Source organism: Lonchura striata, chromosome Z (assembly GCF_046129695.1).
Source record: "Lonchura striata isolate bLonStr1 chromosome Z, bLonStr1.mat, whole genome shotgun sequence".
Taxonomy (NCBI): Eukaryota; Metazoa; Chordata; class Aves; order Passeriformes; family Estrildidae; genus Lonchura; species Lonchura striata.
In genome coordinates this window covers 69782368-69800773 of record NC_134642.1, presented here as the reverse complement: position 1 = coordinate 69800773, position 18406 = coordinate 69782368, and the positions used below count along the sequence as shown (strand labels likewise).

The 18406-nt window shown below is 45.6% G+C and overlaps 1 protein-coding gene across 1 annotated transcript in view; it reads right to left on the bottom strand.

Moving 5' to 3' along the window:
- The window catches only part of TRPM6 (transient receptor potential cation channel subfamily M member 6), an 89318-nt gene extending 82654 nt beyond the window's left edge, over positions 1 to 6664 (bottom strand). Inside the window, exon 1 of the mRNA XM_077790427.1 lies at positions 6260 to 6664. Coding sequence (XP_077646553.1) covers positions 6260 to 6664 — 405 coding nt within the window. The remainder of the gene's footprint in view (positions 1 to 6259) is intronic.
- Between the last annotated feature and the right edge of the window lie 11742 nt (positions 6665 to 18406).

Sequence of the window (18406 nt, the reverse complement as noted above, 5' to 3'; positions counted from 1 at the left end):
AGCACCCAGCTTCTATCCTGGTAAAAAGAATACCAACAAAGTTCAGAAACAGTTTGCCTCAGATGCCTCATTCTGTTCTTACATGAAGGACAGAGGGTACTGTACAACTTAGAAAGCATGTACCAGCAACTGCACTGTGACAGAGATGCAAAGGAGTGGCAATCCTACAGAAAGGATGAAGACAAGTGCTTTAATGCTACCTGCCTTTTTTGAGACTTAAACAGCTATGGCCCCTGACCAGGGTCTCTATCCTTTCAGCTGGCAGGCGAAAGTACGAGGGAAAGTGTTAGAGAGGAGAACATAAAGCAAAAGAAATGGTAGTTCAAGTCATATGGAGTTGATCACAAGGTTTTACCTAAATGTATGTTACACAGTGATAAGTTTATATATTACAAGAAGCAAGGAAGTTTTACACAGCATTTGATAGAGCCTGTCTGAAAGGAACAGAGAGGAAAGACCAAATCTTGCTCAGCTGTGGCCACCTCAGGTTCTTATTGTGCTGTGTACAATCCAAGGAGTCTCAAACTCATTGCTGCAATTCTCAAAAAATTGGATTACCCTGCTTGAACCTAACATCTCCCTGGAGAGAGCAGAGATACCTATAGATCAGCCTCCTGGAGGACACACATGTACACATCCGCCTTGTCACTTAACATAGTGATACTAGGTAAAAAATAAACTTAAGATAATCTGAACCACAAAAAGGAGGGATGAAGGAGCTATTTATGTAGGAAAATAGGTATGAAGAGTAATGCAATAATAGTTCACATAGATTTTTCCTCTGGAATAGTTTAATTTAACTTCCAACCACACTGTCAGACATTGTAGATGGCCTACAGCAGTCCACCATGGTCTGTGCCATCTTATTTGTAACAGCAGTCATGCTCATCATAGTCCTGACAGCAACCTGGACAGCAACATCCCCTCATACTGCTGCAGCTTTCCCGTGACGTGTCCTGTACTGCAATCCCACTTTAAAGACAATGCTATGAATCCAGCATAATTTCAGCTTCACGGCCATTAAAACCTGTTTTCTATTATTCAGGACACCTCCCAGTGTTGTTAATGCAGAGGCAAACAAGAAATCCTGGGGTGAATGGAGGAGCGACACTGGCCATTTCCAGGTCCATGAGCTTCTCCACAAAGCTGATCAACAGGTACACAAGGTTTCACTGGCCCCAGAGGACATGTGCTTTTAGGTGCCAGCATCAATTTTGAAAACTGAAATGGAGGCACACAAATCATTTACTCACAACCCAGACTGGAGTACTGTCTGCACTGCATAATCATATGTATGCCTGAACAGACATGTTTATTGAAACTATATTTTCCTTTATGAGCTGTAGACATTTCAAACTCAGCTACTTTCTGCTCTTTTCAAGATACTACATGGCATTTTGCCTTTCACTGGGGGGTCACAAAGGGGCAGAGGGGGAAAGCAGTAACAAGTAACAATTATTTGCTCCCTGTTCCCATAATATAAAACCAAAAAAAGTTATGCTGAAGCTCAAAGAGAAATATTTTTTTCTGGTATAGTTCTGGATGATTGTTATGTTTTCTTCCTGATTCTGGTTACTACTAGAAACAACATAGTTCAACACATTCACTAGCAGGTGGTCCCTGCGCCCTGACCTTGTAAAAGTCATGAAATCTTCATTTTTTCCTTATCAAGCCACAAAATAATTAAGGAAACTGGTTCAAACAGAATAACCTATTTTTTGCTTAATGTGGTTTTAATACTACTATATAAGCCTGATACTAGTTCAAATAAGGTTGTTGTGGGATAAGATAAACTTAGCAAAAATCTGTAAATTGATTTCACAACTTTAGAGCATGCTTCAGAGAGAAAGAAAAGAAAACTATGATGATATTTCTCTAAATTCATTTTAGGCTCATATCAGTATCCACTGATTCTTATAGGTAACAGTACAATTCCCCTGGCAGGTCCAAAAGACATGAATCTCTAAATATCGGCTACTCCAGTGTTTTGGCAGCAGAATCGTGTGGTTTAAATTCAAGTGCTCACAACTCAAAACACTAGCTCATTTTTTTCTCAGCTTACAAGCAGATACTGTGTATTTTGAAAAGGGTGTTCATAAAGAGACATATAAAGAATATTCCACTGTATACAAGTTTGTTTTATCATCAAGTATATCTGAAAATGATTCAGAAGAAAATTTGCTACAGCATTGTTGCTACAGCATGATCTGTGTGAAATATCATCCAGGTTCGTGATGTTACATATAGTAGCAGAGCTCTCTTTTTAAACCCCAAACATCTGAATCACAAATGTTCTATCTTTAAATTTAAAGAAAAAACAAAAAAACAAACAGGGAATAAAAAAAAAAAAATAAAACTCCAAAACCACAAACAAAAGCATTCAGTCAGCATCATAGTAGAAAGAAGCGAAAATTTACTAAAGCTAGAGGCACTTTTCTCCAGCTAGACATGCTGCACGTAACCTCATGGCTATTTGGAATAGCACTACGGCAAAACTGCCTACTGCAATACAAGCAAATCTACGGCGTTTGCAGGAAACCACTCATGTCCCCGTCTGCAGAAATACACGGAGCGCTAAACAGCACCGGCCCCAGAAGACCAAATCGCTGCTAGAACCGGCCCCAGAAGCCCAGAGGTTTCTCTTTGCCGTCGGCTAACACCGACCTGCTCCCCCCAGAGCCGCCTGCCCTGTCGGACAGAGCCTGATGCCAGCTGCGGCTGGCTCGGAGCTCCTCACGGCAAGCGAGCGCAGGGCAGCATCGCTCACAGCCCCCGCTGCTCGGCGGGACACGGGGGACACGGGGGACACGGGGGACACGGGGGACACGGCGGGACACGGGGGACACGGGGGACACGGAGGGACACGGCGGGACACGGGGGACACGGGGGACACGGGGGGACACGGGGGACACGGGGGACACGGGGGACACGGGGGACACGGCGGGACACGGGGGACACGGGGGACACGGGGGACACGGGGGGACACGGGGGACACGGGGGACACGGGGGACACGGCGGGACACGGGGGACACGGGGGGACACGGGGGACACGGGGGACACGGGGGACACGGGGGACACGGGGGACACGGGGGACACGGAGGGACACGGGGGACACGGGGGACACGGGGGACACGGGGGATACGGGGGGACACGGAGGGACACGGAGGGACACGGGGGGACACGGGGGGACACGGAGGGACACGGGGGGACACGGGGGACACGGAGGGACACGGGGGGACACGGGGGAACACGGAGGGACACGGGGGACACGGCGGGACACGGAGGGACACGGAGGCACACGGCGGGACACCGAGGGACACGGGGGGACACGGCGGGACACGGGGGACACGGGGGACACGGGGGGCACGGCGGGACACGGAGGGACACGGAGGGACACGGCGGCACACGGAGGGAACACGGGGGGACACGGAGGCACACGGCGGGACACGGAGGGACACGGGGGGACACGGCGGGACACGGGGGACACGGGGGACACGGCGGGACACGGAGGGACACGGGGGACACGGGGGACACGGGGGACACGGGGGACACGGGGGACACGGACACGGAGGGACACGGAGGGAACACGGCGGGACACGGCGGGACACGGAGGGACACGGGGGACACGGAGGGACACGGGGGGACACGGGGGGACACGGAGGGACACGGAGGGACACGGAGGGAACACGGAGGGACACGGGGGGACACGAAGGGAACACGGGGGACACGGGGGGACACGGAGGGACACGGAGGCACACGGCGGGACACGGAGGGACACGGGGGACACGGCGGGACACGGGGGACACGGGGGACACGGGGGGACACGGCGGGACATGGAGGGACACGGAGGCACACGGCGGGACACGGAGGGACACGGGGGACACGGGGGGACACGGCGGGACACGGCGGGACACGGGGGACACGGAGGGACACGGAGGGACACGGCGGGACACGGGGGACACGGGGGACACAGGGGGACACGGGGGACACGGCGGGACACGGGGGACACAGGGGGACACGGGGGGACACGGAGGGACACGGCGGGACACGGGGGACACGGGGGACACAGGGGGACACGGGGGACACGGACGGACACGGGGGACACAGGGGGACACGGGGGACACGGGGGGACACGGAGGGACACGGGGGACACGAGGGACACGGGGGACACGGAGGGACACGGAGGCACACGGAGGGACACGGGGGGACACGGGGGGACACGGGGGACACGGGGGGACACGGGGGACACGGCGGGACACGGAGGGACACGGGGGGACACGGCGGGAACACGGAGAGAACACGGAGGGACACGGGGGGACACGGGGGGACACGGGGGACACGGAGGGACACGGAGGGACACGGGGGGACACGGCGGGACACGGAGGGACACGGAGGCACACGGAGGGACACGGGGGGACACGGGGGGACACGGGGGACACGGCGGGACACGGGGGACACGGCGGGACACGGGGGACACGGGGGGACACGGAGGGACACGGGGGACACGAGGGACACGGGGGACACGGAGGGACACGGAGGCACACGGAGGGACACGGGGGGACACGGGGGACACGGGGGACACGGCGGGACACGGCGGGACACGGGGGGACACGGGGGACACGGGGGACACGGCGGGACACGGCGGGACACGGAGGGACACGGAGGGACACGGGGGGACACGGAGGGACACGGGGGGACACGGGGGACACGGGGGACACGGCGGGACACGGGGGACACGGAGGATACAGCGGGACACGGGGGACACGGGGGGACACGGGGGGACACGGGGGAACACGGAGGGACACGGGGGACACGGGGGACACGGCGGCACACGGGGGGACACGGGGGAACACGGAGGGACACGGAGGGACACGGGGGGACACTGGGGGACACGGCGGGACACGGGGGGACACGGCGGGACACGGAGGGACACGGCGGGACACGGGGGGACACGGAGGCACACGGAGGGACACGGGGGGACACGGAGGGACACGGAGGGACACGGCGGGACACGGAGGGACACGGAGGCACACGGAGGGACACGGGGGGACACGGGGGGACACGGGGGACACGGCGGGACACGGGGGACACGGCGGGACACGGGGGACACGGGGGGACACGGAGGGACACGGGGGACACGAGGGACACGGGGGACACGGAGGGACACGGAGGCACACGGAGGGACACGGGGGGACACGGGGGACACGGGGGACACGGCGGGACACGGCGGGACACGGGGGGACACGGGGGACACGGGGGACACGGCGGGACACGGCGGGACACGGGGGGACACGGAGGGACACGGGGGGACACGGGGGACACGGGGGACACGGCGGGACACGGGGGACACGGAGGATACAGCGGGACACGGGGGACACGGGGGGACACGGGGGGACACGGGGGAACACGGAGGGACACGGGGGACACGGGGGACACGGCGGCACACGGGGGGACACGGGGGAACACGGAGGGACACGGAGGGACACGGGGGGACACTGGGGGACACGGCGGGACACGGGGGGACACGGCGGGACACGGGGGGACACGGCGGGACACGGAGGGACACGGAGGGACACGGGGGACACGGGGGGACACGGGGCACACGGAGGGACACGGAGGGACACGGAGGGAACACGGGGGACACGGAGGGACACGGGGGACACGGGGGGATACGGCGGCACACGGAGGGACACGGGGCACACGGAGGGACACGGGGGACACGGAGGGACACTGGGGGACACGGCGGGACACGGAGGGACACGGGGGGACACGGCGGGACACGGAGGGACACGGGGGGACACGGAGGGACACGGAGGGACACGGCGGGACACGGAGGCACACGGAGGGACACGGGGGGACACGGAGGGACACGGCGGGACACGGAGGGACACGGGGGAACACGGAGGGACACGGGGGGACACGGAGGGACACGAAGGGAACACGGGGGACACGGAGGGACACGAAGGGAACACGGGGGACACGGAGGGACACGGGGGACACGGGGGGACACGGGGGACACGGGGGACACGGAGGGACACGGAGGGACACGGAGGGACACGGCGGCACACGGAGGGAACACGGGGGACACGGGGGGACACGGAGGGACACGGGGGGACACGGAGGGACATGGGGGACACGGAGGGACACGGGGGGACACGGAGGGACACGGGGGACACGGGGGGACACGGGGGACACGGAGGGACACGGCACTGCCCGTGCTGGGGAGCAGCGGGGTCAGCGCCGGCCCCGCCGCCCTCACCTGCGGGTCGGCGCGGTCCCAGCCGCGCCCCCAGCCGCGCCACGCGGAGCCCCGCGGCAGCAGCTCCCGCCGCGCCGCCATGGCCCGGCCCGCGACCCTCGCCCCGCGGCGGCAGCGCGGCCCGGGCGGGGCGCCGGCCTTTAGCCCTTCTGGCTCCTGCGGGAGCCAGGCGCTGCCTGCCCCAGCCCTGGTTCCCTGTGCAGGCAGGGCGAGCACGCTCTCCGTCCTGGCTGCCGTCCGCCCGGGGAGACCCGACGGCCGGGCCGAGGAGATCGATCGCCGCTCGCACGTTTCCCCTACCGAGCCCAGCGGTGCCCTTCTTCCACCCTGCCAAATCGCATCGGGAGATCGGATCACAGGCACCCCGAACTCAGCATATGCTTTTTGACTCTGGTTTGCCTGCATCTTAGTCTCCCTCCTAATGCCTCAGTCAATTTTCAAGGGGCTGTAAAAGTAAATTCATAGTATAAGTTACGATAAAGTTAGAAGGTCCAAGAGGAAACTAGCAATTCTCTTCAATTATGAATTATGAAGACTTGAATCACAGGTAGACAAGACATTATTGAAGGCAATAAGGTAAAAAGGGAATAGTAGCATTATTACAGCTCATGACAATGAAAACAATCAGTGAATAAGAAAACAATCTGTTACCATTGTATTAATTACAATTTTCATGACGTGATGAAATTTGGATATAAACCCAAATTTTTGAACACTTATGTTCTTGATCTTCTTAGTTATCTTCACATACTTTCTGTATCACTTTTTCCATACTGACAAAATTTAAAACACAAACCTCAACAGCCCCCCAGCAGTTACTACTGTCCCCTGCAGGACTGAAGGCTTAGAATGTTCCAAGGACCAAGGATATCAAAACAAACTCCCTGCAATAATTATACATGGTTGTACGTAGTGTAAACTAATAAAATAGGCATACAGCATTCTTCTTTATCCCGAATTAGTTTCCAGTCTTTGTTTTCTTCAACTTGTTTCTTAGACCTTACCTTTCAATCTCCATCTCCTCTTATCTCAAACTTACCCTCTTCCTATAATAAATCCCAGGCTCCAGTTCTTTGGTTTCTCAGCTCTGCTCTCTCATTCACTTCTTGACTACTGTTTCTTTTATTTTATCCGTTTCTGGCCATTGTATTGACTGATACAATGTCCATCTGATTCTGGATGTTACCTTTATTTCCTATCCACTTGCACTTTGTAGATGTTTCTTCCATTTTCTAGTCTCAATTTATAATTTTCCTGCTCAGCCAAGTCTTATCTTTCTCTGTTGTGTTCAGCTCTCCCTCATCCTCCTCCCTACAGGAGAGGCTTGTCTTCAGACCGTGCTGTTGCACTGCAGGTGCCTGAGCAGGGCCTCTGTGAGCACCAGGGAGAAGATAGCTCATACACAGAGCTGTCAGTAGCAGCCCAAAAAACAGAGCCTGCCTAGTCCTTGGGCATGCCTCAAGACCTTTTGAAATACTGGCTGTCAAACATGGCAGGAGTTTCATATAAACTATTATTTCAAAGACAGAGACAATAATAAAACTGTTTCCAGTCCCCTGCCAAACATGGTTTTATGCTTCTTGCATTTCTTCTATTTTGTCTTTAGACTTTTATATTGCATTTCCCACATTGTAGGCCTTAACAAAGTATTACAGCTTCTAATAAAAGGATGGACTTCTAGACGTTTTAGCAGGTGTTGAACATCATGTTAATTCTTTAGCTAGCTACACCTTCTTTTTAAAGTATTATGTTACTGTCAATTAAATTCTCTCAATCAAGCCATCCTGAGTCAGCATAAAAGCTTTTGGCTCAATTTGTTAGTATCATCAATGTTTATAAATTAAGAAAATAAATCTTTTAATAGGATGTATCAGTAACTGTTATCATGCCCACATATGAATCTGAGCTCCATAAAGAACTTGAAGCAAGTATCCCAGCACATGCAGGTACATTGTACTTTCTGCATCACAGCTACATGTACATATTCCACTGATTCCAAGCATTTTCTTAATTCCAAGTTTCTGCCAATTTTTTCTAAGTTGTGAAGAGTTTTTCAGGTATAAGAAATTCTCAGTCTTCCCTAAATTAGGTCTTGTCATTCCTTACCTAGTAAAAAGACCTAAAAATCTGTGAAAAGCCATATAAGCCAATTTATGCTGCGAATTCCTACACCAAATTCCTCATGAATTGTTCCATGAAAACACATGTGGCATGTTTTATAACAGCCACTTTAGCAGTTCAAAGTCCACGTCACTCTCATGCACTCTCCTGTTTTCTCTAGAAACCAGAACTACTGAGATGTTTCCTCCTTATCAATTTTATTTCTACAGACTTACCTTAAGACCAGTGCTATCTTGCTTGTCCATCTTTTAAGCTTCTTTTTTGTTAGTCCTTTATTTCCAGTGCTGTCACCTCAACAGCAGTGCAGACAGCTCAGTTCTTGGACGCTCATTAGGAACAGTGCATCACATCTCCTGCTTTTCATGTCCTAAGTAAGTTAAATGTATACTTGTCAAAGTATGACTGCACTAATTCATTCATCACCTTGCATAGTTTACAAAGTCCAAGTGTACCAAAAAGCAATCAGTCGCAAAGGAGGATATTTTGCTTAATACAAACACTTACCAAAGAGGAATGGGTTTGTTTCTATTGTTTCCATGGGTGGGCTGCAAAGGCATTAACATCCAGATACTCACTCTGTTCTCTAAGATCTGTTATACCTCATATCCAGCAAAGTGCACTGAAATGTTTTTAGTGTTTTTTCCATCCATCATGTTTAATCAGGCAGAATCTACTAGCTGTTCATACAGAGTTTGCAATTAAAAAGCCCAAATTAATTTATATCTCATGCACTAATCTGCTTTGGAGGGAACTCCCAGTTTCATTGTTTCATCATGTCCAAGCACACTGAAGATACCGAGTTTCATAAGACTATATACACACCTTTGTCTTAGTGCCCTAGCAGACCTTCAAGAACTGATGATGCAGCAAAGAGAGGGGCAAGGAATAAAACTGGCAGACTGCTTCTAGATTTCTCCCCATGCATATCATCATCAACAAATCAACCTGCCTTCAGGCTTATTTATCTTTATCTAACAAAACTGAAGAAGCAGTATAAGTCAATCCAAGACCAAAGGCTGGCAGCAGATATACTGACCACACTCATCATATGATGACTCTTTCTGCCTTTGCTTTAGCATGCTGTGGAAAGGCATTGTGGCAGAATGTTGTTCACTATAGCGCAAAATATAAATATTGTTTTACCATGCAGATTCTGAACTACAACAGAACAGAATTTTCTGCTTTGGTCTGTGCCTTACACACACATTCAGTGTGTGAAGGCAACCTCCCGGAGTGAGCTTAAGTCATGCTTTATTGTTTATTTCACAGTTGCATATATACAATGATTGTTCCAGATCTGATCATAGTAAGTCTTCCCTCCTGCTGATTTTAGAAACTGATTTCTCAACAAAGGAGAACATTACTTCCCTCATCACAAATAGAATATTTTTTTTATTATTAAATGATGATAGAACCTAAACAGGCATATAAATGTCTTGTTCACATGATAAACATGCTTCACAGGAGACAAGGAAGAGAATTTTAAATATTGAATTACACAGAGATAGGACGTTTTCTCTTTTAGGCATGTCACCCATACAACAAGTAGTTATTAATATCTGAGTATGACTCAAAATCCCTGAACATAGTTCTGACATTGTATTAATGAAGAATTATTTGAAGTCAATTGGACAGTCTGCAAAACTTACTTTGTGAGAAAAACTGTTTTTGTAACTTTACAGTTTCTAGTTGCCACAGCCAGGAAAGTAGTGGGGTAAGTTTTGTCAACATGATGGTCACAATCACAAATAACCAAACATAATTCTCCTGGAATGCATTCTGAAATACCCCTGGTATAGACCCAAAGAAGAAAATGCGATAGAATGGTTTCATCCTGTTACAATCACAACTAGTTTGTGTGCTTGCAGTGATGGTCCCATGGAAACCAGTATATGGCTTCCTACAGCAGGACATCACAATCCAGAATGGAGAAAAAATATTTCACATGGTCTCTTAGTCTCTGTTACTAAATATTCTTAACAGAAAATTTGTAGGAAAATTAGTGGAGGCATTCTAAGAGGCCTTGGTGTAGAAGTGTGCTTGGCAGTTTTAAGGTGTAGTAACCTCCACCTCATGTGGATAAATGCTTTATAGTTCTAGAGAAGCATAATGTACCTTCACAGGACAACAATTATAGATCCATAGAATCATTTAGATTAGAAAAGACGTTTAAGATCAAACAACCATTAACCTAGCATTGCAAAGTCCACCACTAAACAATGTCATTAAGTGCCACATCTACGCATCTTTAAAAAACCTCCAGGGATGGTGATTTTATCACTTCTCTGAGCAGCCTGTCCTAAAGCTTGACAGCCCTTCCAGTGAAGAAAGTTACCCTAATATGCAATCTAAGCCTCCCTGGCACAACTTGAAGCTATTTCCTCTCGCCTTCTCTTGTTACTTGGGACAGAACTCTGACATCTGCTTCAGTACAACCTTCTTTCAGGTAATGAAGATAAACACAAGGAAGATGCAGGATCAAAGGATAACATTGTGGTTTTTATCTCTACATTCAATGACTCTTCAGATGGCATGTGTCGTCAAAGTATCACCTTCAAAATTTTCCAAGTTTCCAGGGAGCCTTTATTGACCAATAACACAATTCCTACTTCTAAAGAAAAAGCAGTCTTGAAGTTTTTGCAGAATAGTCCTCAGGGAACATTGCATCTCTTCTGTTTGCTCTCTCATGCCTTGTATCCCTCAGAGTGGTTAATATATTTTTCAAAAGTATCACCTTTCAGAGTACTTCTAGAAGGTAAGGTTTCTGTCTGACTTAGCTTCCTGGACTGTGTCAAAATGACAGACATATGGATTGCTCCACTGAACAATCATACATGTCATTACATCTCCTCCAGACATTACCCCACTCTCAAATCCTCATTATAAAACAATTTTCAAAATCTGTATTTTGCTTTCCCACCTGTTTTTTCATACTAGACACAAGCTGGGGTTGGTACTGGGCTGATACTCTTCAACACCTTATTAGTGACATGGACACTGGGAGCAAGAGCACCTCAGCACGTTTGTCAATGACACCAAGATAAGTTGTGCAGTCAAACACGCTGGAGAGAAGGGATGCCATCCAGAGGGACCTTGACAGGCTTGAGAGGTGAGCCAATGCAAACCTCATAAAGTTCAACAAACCTAAGTGCAAGGTTCTGCACCTCACTCAGGGCAATCCCAGACACACCCACAGGTTGGGCAGTGTGGCCAGTAGATTAAAGGAGGTGATTCTGCCCCTCTGCTCTGCTCTTGTGTGACCCACCTGGAGTCACCCACCCTGTGTACAGTTCTGGTGTCCCCAACATAAAAAGGACATGGAACTGTTAGAGCAAGTCCAGAAGAGGGCATGAGGTTGGTAAGAGAACTGGAACATGTCCACTACAAAGACAGGCTGAGAAATTTGGGACTGTGCATCCTGGAGAAGAGACCACATAGCAACTTTCCAATGTCTGAAATGGACCTGCAGGGAAGCTGGAGATGTCCCAGCCCTGGCAGTGTTCTAGGCCAGGTTGGATAAGGCCTTGAGCAACCTGGTCTAGTGGGAGGTGTCCGTTAGGGATTAGAACTAGATTTTAAATCCGATTAAAATTATTTTAAGGCCCTTCAAAAACCTTAACATTTTATGTTTTTATGGTATCTTTCTCATAGGGACTATACAGAAGTTATAACTGGGAAGACAGAAGTTTGTTTTAATATTCATATTCAAAGTTGTGCCAAAGAAAATGCTTTGAGCTTTAGAGGAGACAAAAAAAATATTTGTGCTTAAGACTGAAAAAAGAGCCTTATGCACATGAATGAGCTCTTTAATTTGAACTAACTGAGAATTATTTACCTAAAAATCAACTATTCACAAAAAAAAATATTTTAAATATTTTAAAATATTTAAAAAATAATTATCTGAAAATCTAATACCTGGAAATCAAGGGTTAAAGAGTGATGAATGTACAAGGAGCAGCACACTTCACTTGGGAAGAAGGAAGTCTGTCCTTTAGTGACCTATTGCTGCAGGCAAGAGGAAAACCTGAATTTACTAAGATATCTGTGAAGTACACTGAGTATTCTCAGAGTGGAACACAAGACTTAAAGCAATGCCGGATTATACAGTGCAAGAAGAGGGGTAGTTCCACAGTAAATAATATTGTCTTTTTTCTGTGCCAGTCGTCCAAAGGCCAAGGACTCATCCAAGTTCATGTTACATGTGTGTTTAATAACAGCTGACTGCTCTGCAGGCAAGGAAGAAACTGACTATTTGCTTTCACAGGCTACCCTAGCAATTGTGGGGTCTGGGAAAGGGTTCCCCATCACGTACAGCCTGATGGCAAGCCATGGCAGAAAAGGCAGGGAAAGATTTGGATTCACCCATACCTGGCCTGCAGGACATGGCTTTGAGCACGCCCTGTTGAAGGCAGCAGGCATTATCAGCAGATGTTAGTGTCATCTAGGCAGAGCACTGTTATGACAACTATTGCTTTAAATAGTGTTTTGAGTAGCCATCCCATACTAAATAATAGAAATATACCATAACATGAACAGTCAAACTCATTAACCTGGCTGTTTGTTGCTGCTGCTCTAATTTAATCTTTAGGTACCCAGATTTCTAAAAGGAAAGCAAAGTAAATTTAAGCTTATTTTATTCAAGAGATTAAGTTCACTCTTTCCTTGCAGCAATCACGCATTTTTAAAACAACATTCTTCTCTTATAATCCAGTGTCTTAGTTCTATGTGACTTTTATACCAATATGTTTGCTAATTGCTATAGTGTGTTTTTAAATTGTAGTTTTTATTATCAAAGGAATCAGCATGGGCAATATTTTAAGTAGTATTCTCTTCCATTCCTTCCTCATACAAAAACATCTGAAGTACTTTTATTTTCTGAGAAAAAACTGACTACCCTAGGAGAGGAAATGAGTTTAGTTCCATCCTGATGAAAATCACATCAAATTACAAAATTCACAATTCACAAATTTACAAAATTAGTGAATTAGTGTGACTGATTTTTATTTTCATACTGTATTTCACAATTATACTTCAGAATTATTTTTATGAGTTAAATTTCTACAATTAAAAGCTGTCTTTGTTGTCTCTGCACTTGCATGTTACATATTTAGAAAAACAGAGGTTTGTCTGAAGTAGATTTTCCTCTTTTCAATCACAAGTTTCTTCAATTTCATAAAGGTAAAAGAAGAAAAACTATTATAGAATACATAGATGCAACCTTTTGTGATTATTTGATTTTGAAAAAAATTGTGGTTTCCAACTGATGATCATGAAACCAAAGGATTTTTGGTAACTTACTTTATGCCAAAGCAGTTCTTACAAAATAATTATGTAATCAGAAACAAAATAAAGTGGTTGGTTTTTGATTGGTTTGGGGTTTTTTTGGATTTTTGGGGGTTTTTTGGGGGGGAGGGGGTTGTGGGTTTTTTTGTTTGGTTTTGTTTTTTTAATTCCAGGAATTAAAAGAATCTGAAAGCAATTTCTATACTGTACAAGTTGAAGCATCAAAAGGAAATATCCAGCATGTAGTATCAGGCTTCAGAGAGAGGTATTTGACACTCTGAGTAGATCACATACAATTTATGTTTCAATTTAGGTAGAAAAATATCTGTGTACTATTCAAATGAAAGACGTTACAAAATTCACCTGGGCAAGAGAACAATGAATGGTTCATTTCCATTCATAGCTCTGCATGAAAGGCTTTTCTCTAGCTTAAACTTCACTGCAGATAGTACAATGCTATTTTTGTTTAATTTTCTCAACCTCATACTTGGTAAATAATTCAATTAATCATATACTAATCCAAATATGAACTGCAAGCATTCACATAAGGAAAGTGGAGAAAATTTAATGCTTAGCGAGCCCATATCCCTTCTTTCAAAAGTTTACAATTGTAAAATAAGACAAAGCAAAAGCAGGAAAACAAACATCCACCACAATATTTTTAAAAACAAACTAAATACACAAACAAAAATTTAGCTTGCTTCCATCTGGCTTTCACATTTTTTCCCCTGGGAATGGAAACATATCACTATTTTTTCCTTCAGTAGGGGAAAACATTATCTGTATGGCTTTAAGATAAGAAAGAACAATATATTTTTTAAGTCCTTAGATGTGACTAAGATGTCATGAATACAAGAATACTTCACCAAGAACATTAAAAACATAAACTACTACTGACTGAAACTATTACTTTCAAATGCAACAGTAATGAAAATATACTGTTAAAACATACTATACAGCACCATCAAATTCTCTAAGACAAAAAAGCATGAAGTAGAATTTTAAACAGGAAATAGGAAAATAAGTATCTCCTTCTCTAATTTTCTTCATACCCTGCAAATAGTTATCTATATACAAACATTTAAATATCTATACACAAACATTTCCTGTGAGTTAGTTTCTTTTGAATTAGCACTTACCTTTCTCTTCCTTATATTAGACACTTCCTCACCTTGGACACTTCAAGTAGCCTTCAGACACCAACTGAGGTTTCCATCCAACATGCAATCTCATAAAGCTTGCTCCCCAGGCCTAACCAAAGCAAACTCTGATACACAGCAGTGACAACAAAATCCCATGTATTTGATAACTGGGTTTGGTCGGCTGCTTTTGGTTTTTTGGGGGATGAGGAGATTCGGAGAGAATTAAAAGATGAATCAAAACTCCTTGACACAATGTTTTTACTCTAGTTATGCTAAAAATTTTGTGTCACCTTATGATCAGGGACTTGTGAGTTGATCCGCCCTTATTTATGTATCAAGTAAGGAAATGATTAGCATTCATGATGTCACTGCTTGAATTTTCAGTAGCAGTCTGGAATAAAAGTATACCCAAAACATTTTCCAGATTCATGGTAACTTACTGTGAATGTGTATTGCCACCTAGAGTGTCTAAGTTATAACTGTAGGCATGGAAGTAATTAAGCCAACCCAAGCATATCAGTTATTATGAAATGCTCCTTCAAGCATAAGTTTTGCTGTAGAAAACAGTGAGTCTGTGCAGTCTAACTTCTCTTCCCACAGTCGTGGTCAGAGGCTTTCAAAAAAGAATACATTAATTTCAGCAAATGAATCTCCTGTTCTGGTTAGAACATGCTGGAAAATGCTGGATAGTAATTATCTTTAGTTTCACCTGGTAATATATACATTTGCACAATTTTATATTCTTTATGAAGGACCCCATATATTTTCCAAGTCCCTATATAAAGAATGTTTTTTAAACATCCACTAAATTCCTGGCCAACAGGAAAAAAATCAACCAGCAAACCATGAAAAAATTATTACATTTAGTTGATACCATATTCAAATTACTGTAATATTGCTGTGCTGAAGATGGAGCTAATGCTGAAAATATTTTTGTCATTGATCTGATGGCCAACTATACCTGCACTCACAGGCTGAGTCACTTCATGATCACCTACCTTCCATCCTCCACTTTTTTCCCCTTTCTTTCTACCAGTCTATTTACCAACACACGTTAACTTTTGCAGCCTGTTTTTCATAGTAGTTCTTCACTTTCTGGATGTGGACTGAGCTTTAATCTCCTCCCGGAGGCTTATCTATCTATCCTAGGAACCATAAACTTAATGCGGGCCTTCAATAAACACCTATCAGACAATCTAAAACAGGCCTTTAGTTTAGAATAATGCAAAATATTTATTAAATGTTGGTCATGCTACTTTGCTACTTAAATCTACTTGGAAACATATTTAACTCCTGTATCTGACTTACTATTATGCGTGTACTCTTACTGTGCAACTGGCTGATGCAGCACCTGATCAACCCAGATGGTGTCTAGATGTGCTTACACCTTACAAGTTCTTAAGCTTTTGGCACTGGTTTTTCCTTTTAGAGAAAAGTGGTTTAGATAATATCAAATTCCCAGTTAACTACAGAAAATATACTTTTTTTTTTTATTCTGAAATTTAAAACCATACCAAATAAAAACTGTCAACCAGTATGCAGCTACCAAATTATTTCAATGTGTGATGGCATTTATCTTAAAACATTTCTTAAAACATTATCTGAAAACATTTTCTTTTCACTGGATGTTCATGTATATACAAATTAAAACTTCTAACCTTACATATAGTTTATATGCAGCTTATGAATGAAAAGCCTCTAGAAAAATGGGGTCAGAAGTCAAGACCAGCAATTTGGTAGTTCAGTGTCATATGGCATCTGGAGACACCAGACACTGAGAAATCCAATTTATCGTACCTTTTGTCAGCTCTAATTTAAAATTTATGCAATCTGTCATCACTCCCCATTACTGCCCCAGCCTCTTGTATAACCCACTCTCAAGAATAATTTCAAGTAGTTTTCCAAGGCTTTTAAATTTACCTCTATTTGCAAAGAGATGAATGGAAAAAATGAATCAGCTCAGGAAACTCTAAAAGTAGCCATAACATTCCAGCCTTAACAGAGTCCACAACTGGAACAAACTATGAGGAAAGTGGTTGCCTACAGCACAATTGCAAATGAAGTAAACATATGGCTTACAGCACACTGCAAGCTTAATTTGTTGTAAAGGATTTATTTATCTGGTTATGGGATAGATCAAACATGTATTTGAAAGACCATAATAAAACATCTTCTGTCCCATGAACAGAGTGGAATGACAGATTTTAATAATAAAATTCAGGGTAGTGCTAGGATGTATCTACTGTGAGTGAAGAACCAAGCAAATTTTAACTGAGAAGTGTGTTGGGAAGATACTAACTTAAAATGCAAAATACTGGATCCTGAGAAGACTGATTGGTCTGAAATATTATAAACTCACAGGAACACATGTACTATATAGGGTCAAAATGTGTGTCATATAACCAATTAAAACACTTCAACAAATTAATAGATCTATTTTTCCACTAATTTATTTTGGTTATAGTAAACATGAAATAGCAGTTTTATAGCCTTCTTGCCAGAAAAGGAGTTTGTTTTTGGGAAAAATTTCAAAGTGCCTCCTAAGTTGGTGTATTTGGACTCAAACTGTATGTTTAAACTGTCTGAGACAAATACATATTGTTCAAATATGTATCCAACTAATTTGACAGAAAGCAAGATATACAAAGATGCACCGTGAACTGCTTAAGTCTCTAAGCCACCTCCTTTCTTCAGAAGGTATTCAGAGATCTCAAAAAGCTAAATGAATAAACAACAAACACAGATACCTAGTCAGAAAAAATTCCACAATTTTCCAAGTGTTTACCAAGGAGGCTGACTGTTGGAACTCAAAATGTCTCTCAGACATTTTTAGAGGTTCCAGGCCTTGGTCAGAAGCATTTTAGACCCTGGCAGGCAGCTGGAAACAGCTGTGATTTTGAGTTTGAGCCATGGAATGAGTTACCAACTTTGGAGGTGGAACAAGCAGTCACAAAAGGCTAGATAGTATAGTAAAAGTAGTTACAAAACAGAGGGGAATTCTTTTTAGTATTGTACAGGGGGGTTTTTACTTTGTACATGGGGGTCAAAAGGTCTAAGATGGAGGAAAGTGGGCTGATCCTGTTCTTCCTCCTTCTTCTTCCTTGCCTCCATGTTCTTGGTGATGTTGGCACTCACAGATTGGTTTAGAGTAGAAAAGCACTTTGTAATAGAGGTAGTAGGTATTGGGGGAAAACTATAAACATGTAATACGTAATATATCATATAAAAGATAGCAGCAGCCCTGGGCGGGGGGAGAGAAGAAGAAGACAGCAGACAGAAAGGATGTCAGTGTGTGTGTGTGCCTCTGCCCAGGCCACTGACCAAGCAGCCACAGCCCGAGAAGACAACAATAAACTAACTAACAAAATAACTAACAATAAACTGCCTTGAGACCGAACAGCTAAGCCTGCGCAGTTTTTCTTTAGAAGCACGGGCTGGAGGAGAAATTTCACCACCACATGGGACCCCAGAGCAAGGCTGGGGTTTCCACAGCTGACATGCTCACTATTTTAAGCAAAAAGACCTAATAAATCAACGAAGATACAGAAGCAGCAATCTTATGAAATAAAGTCAAGAACTTCACACAGTAATAGTGCCAAAG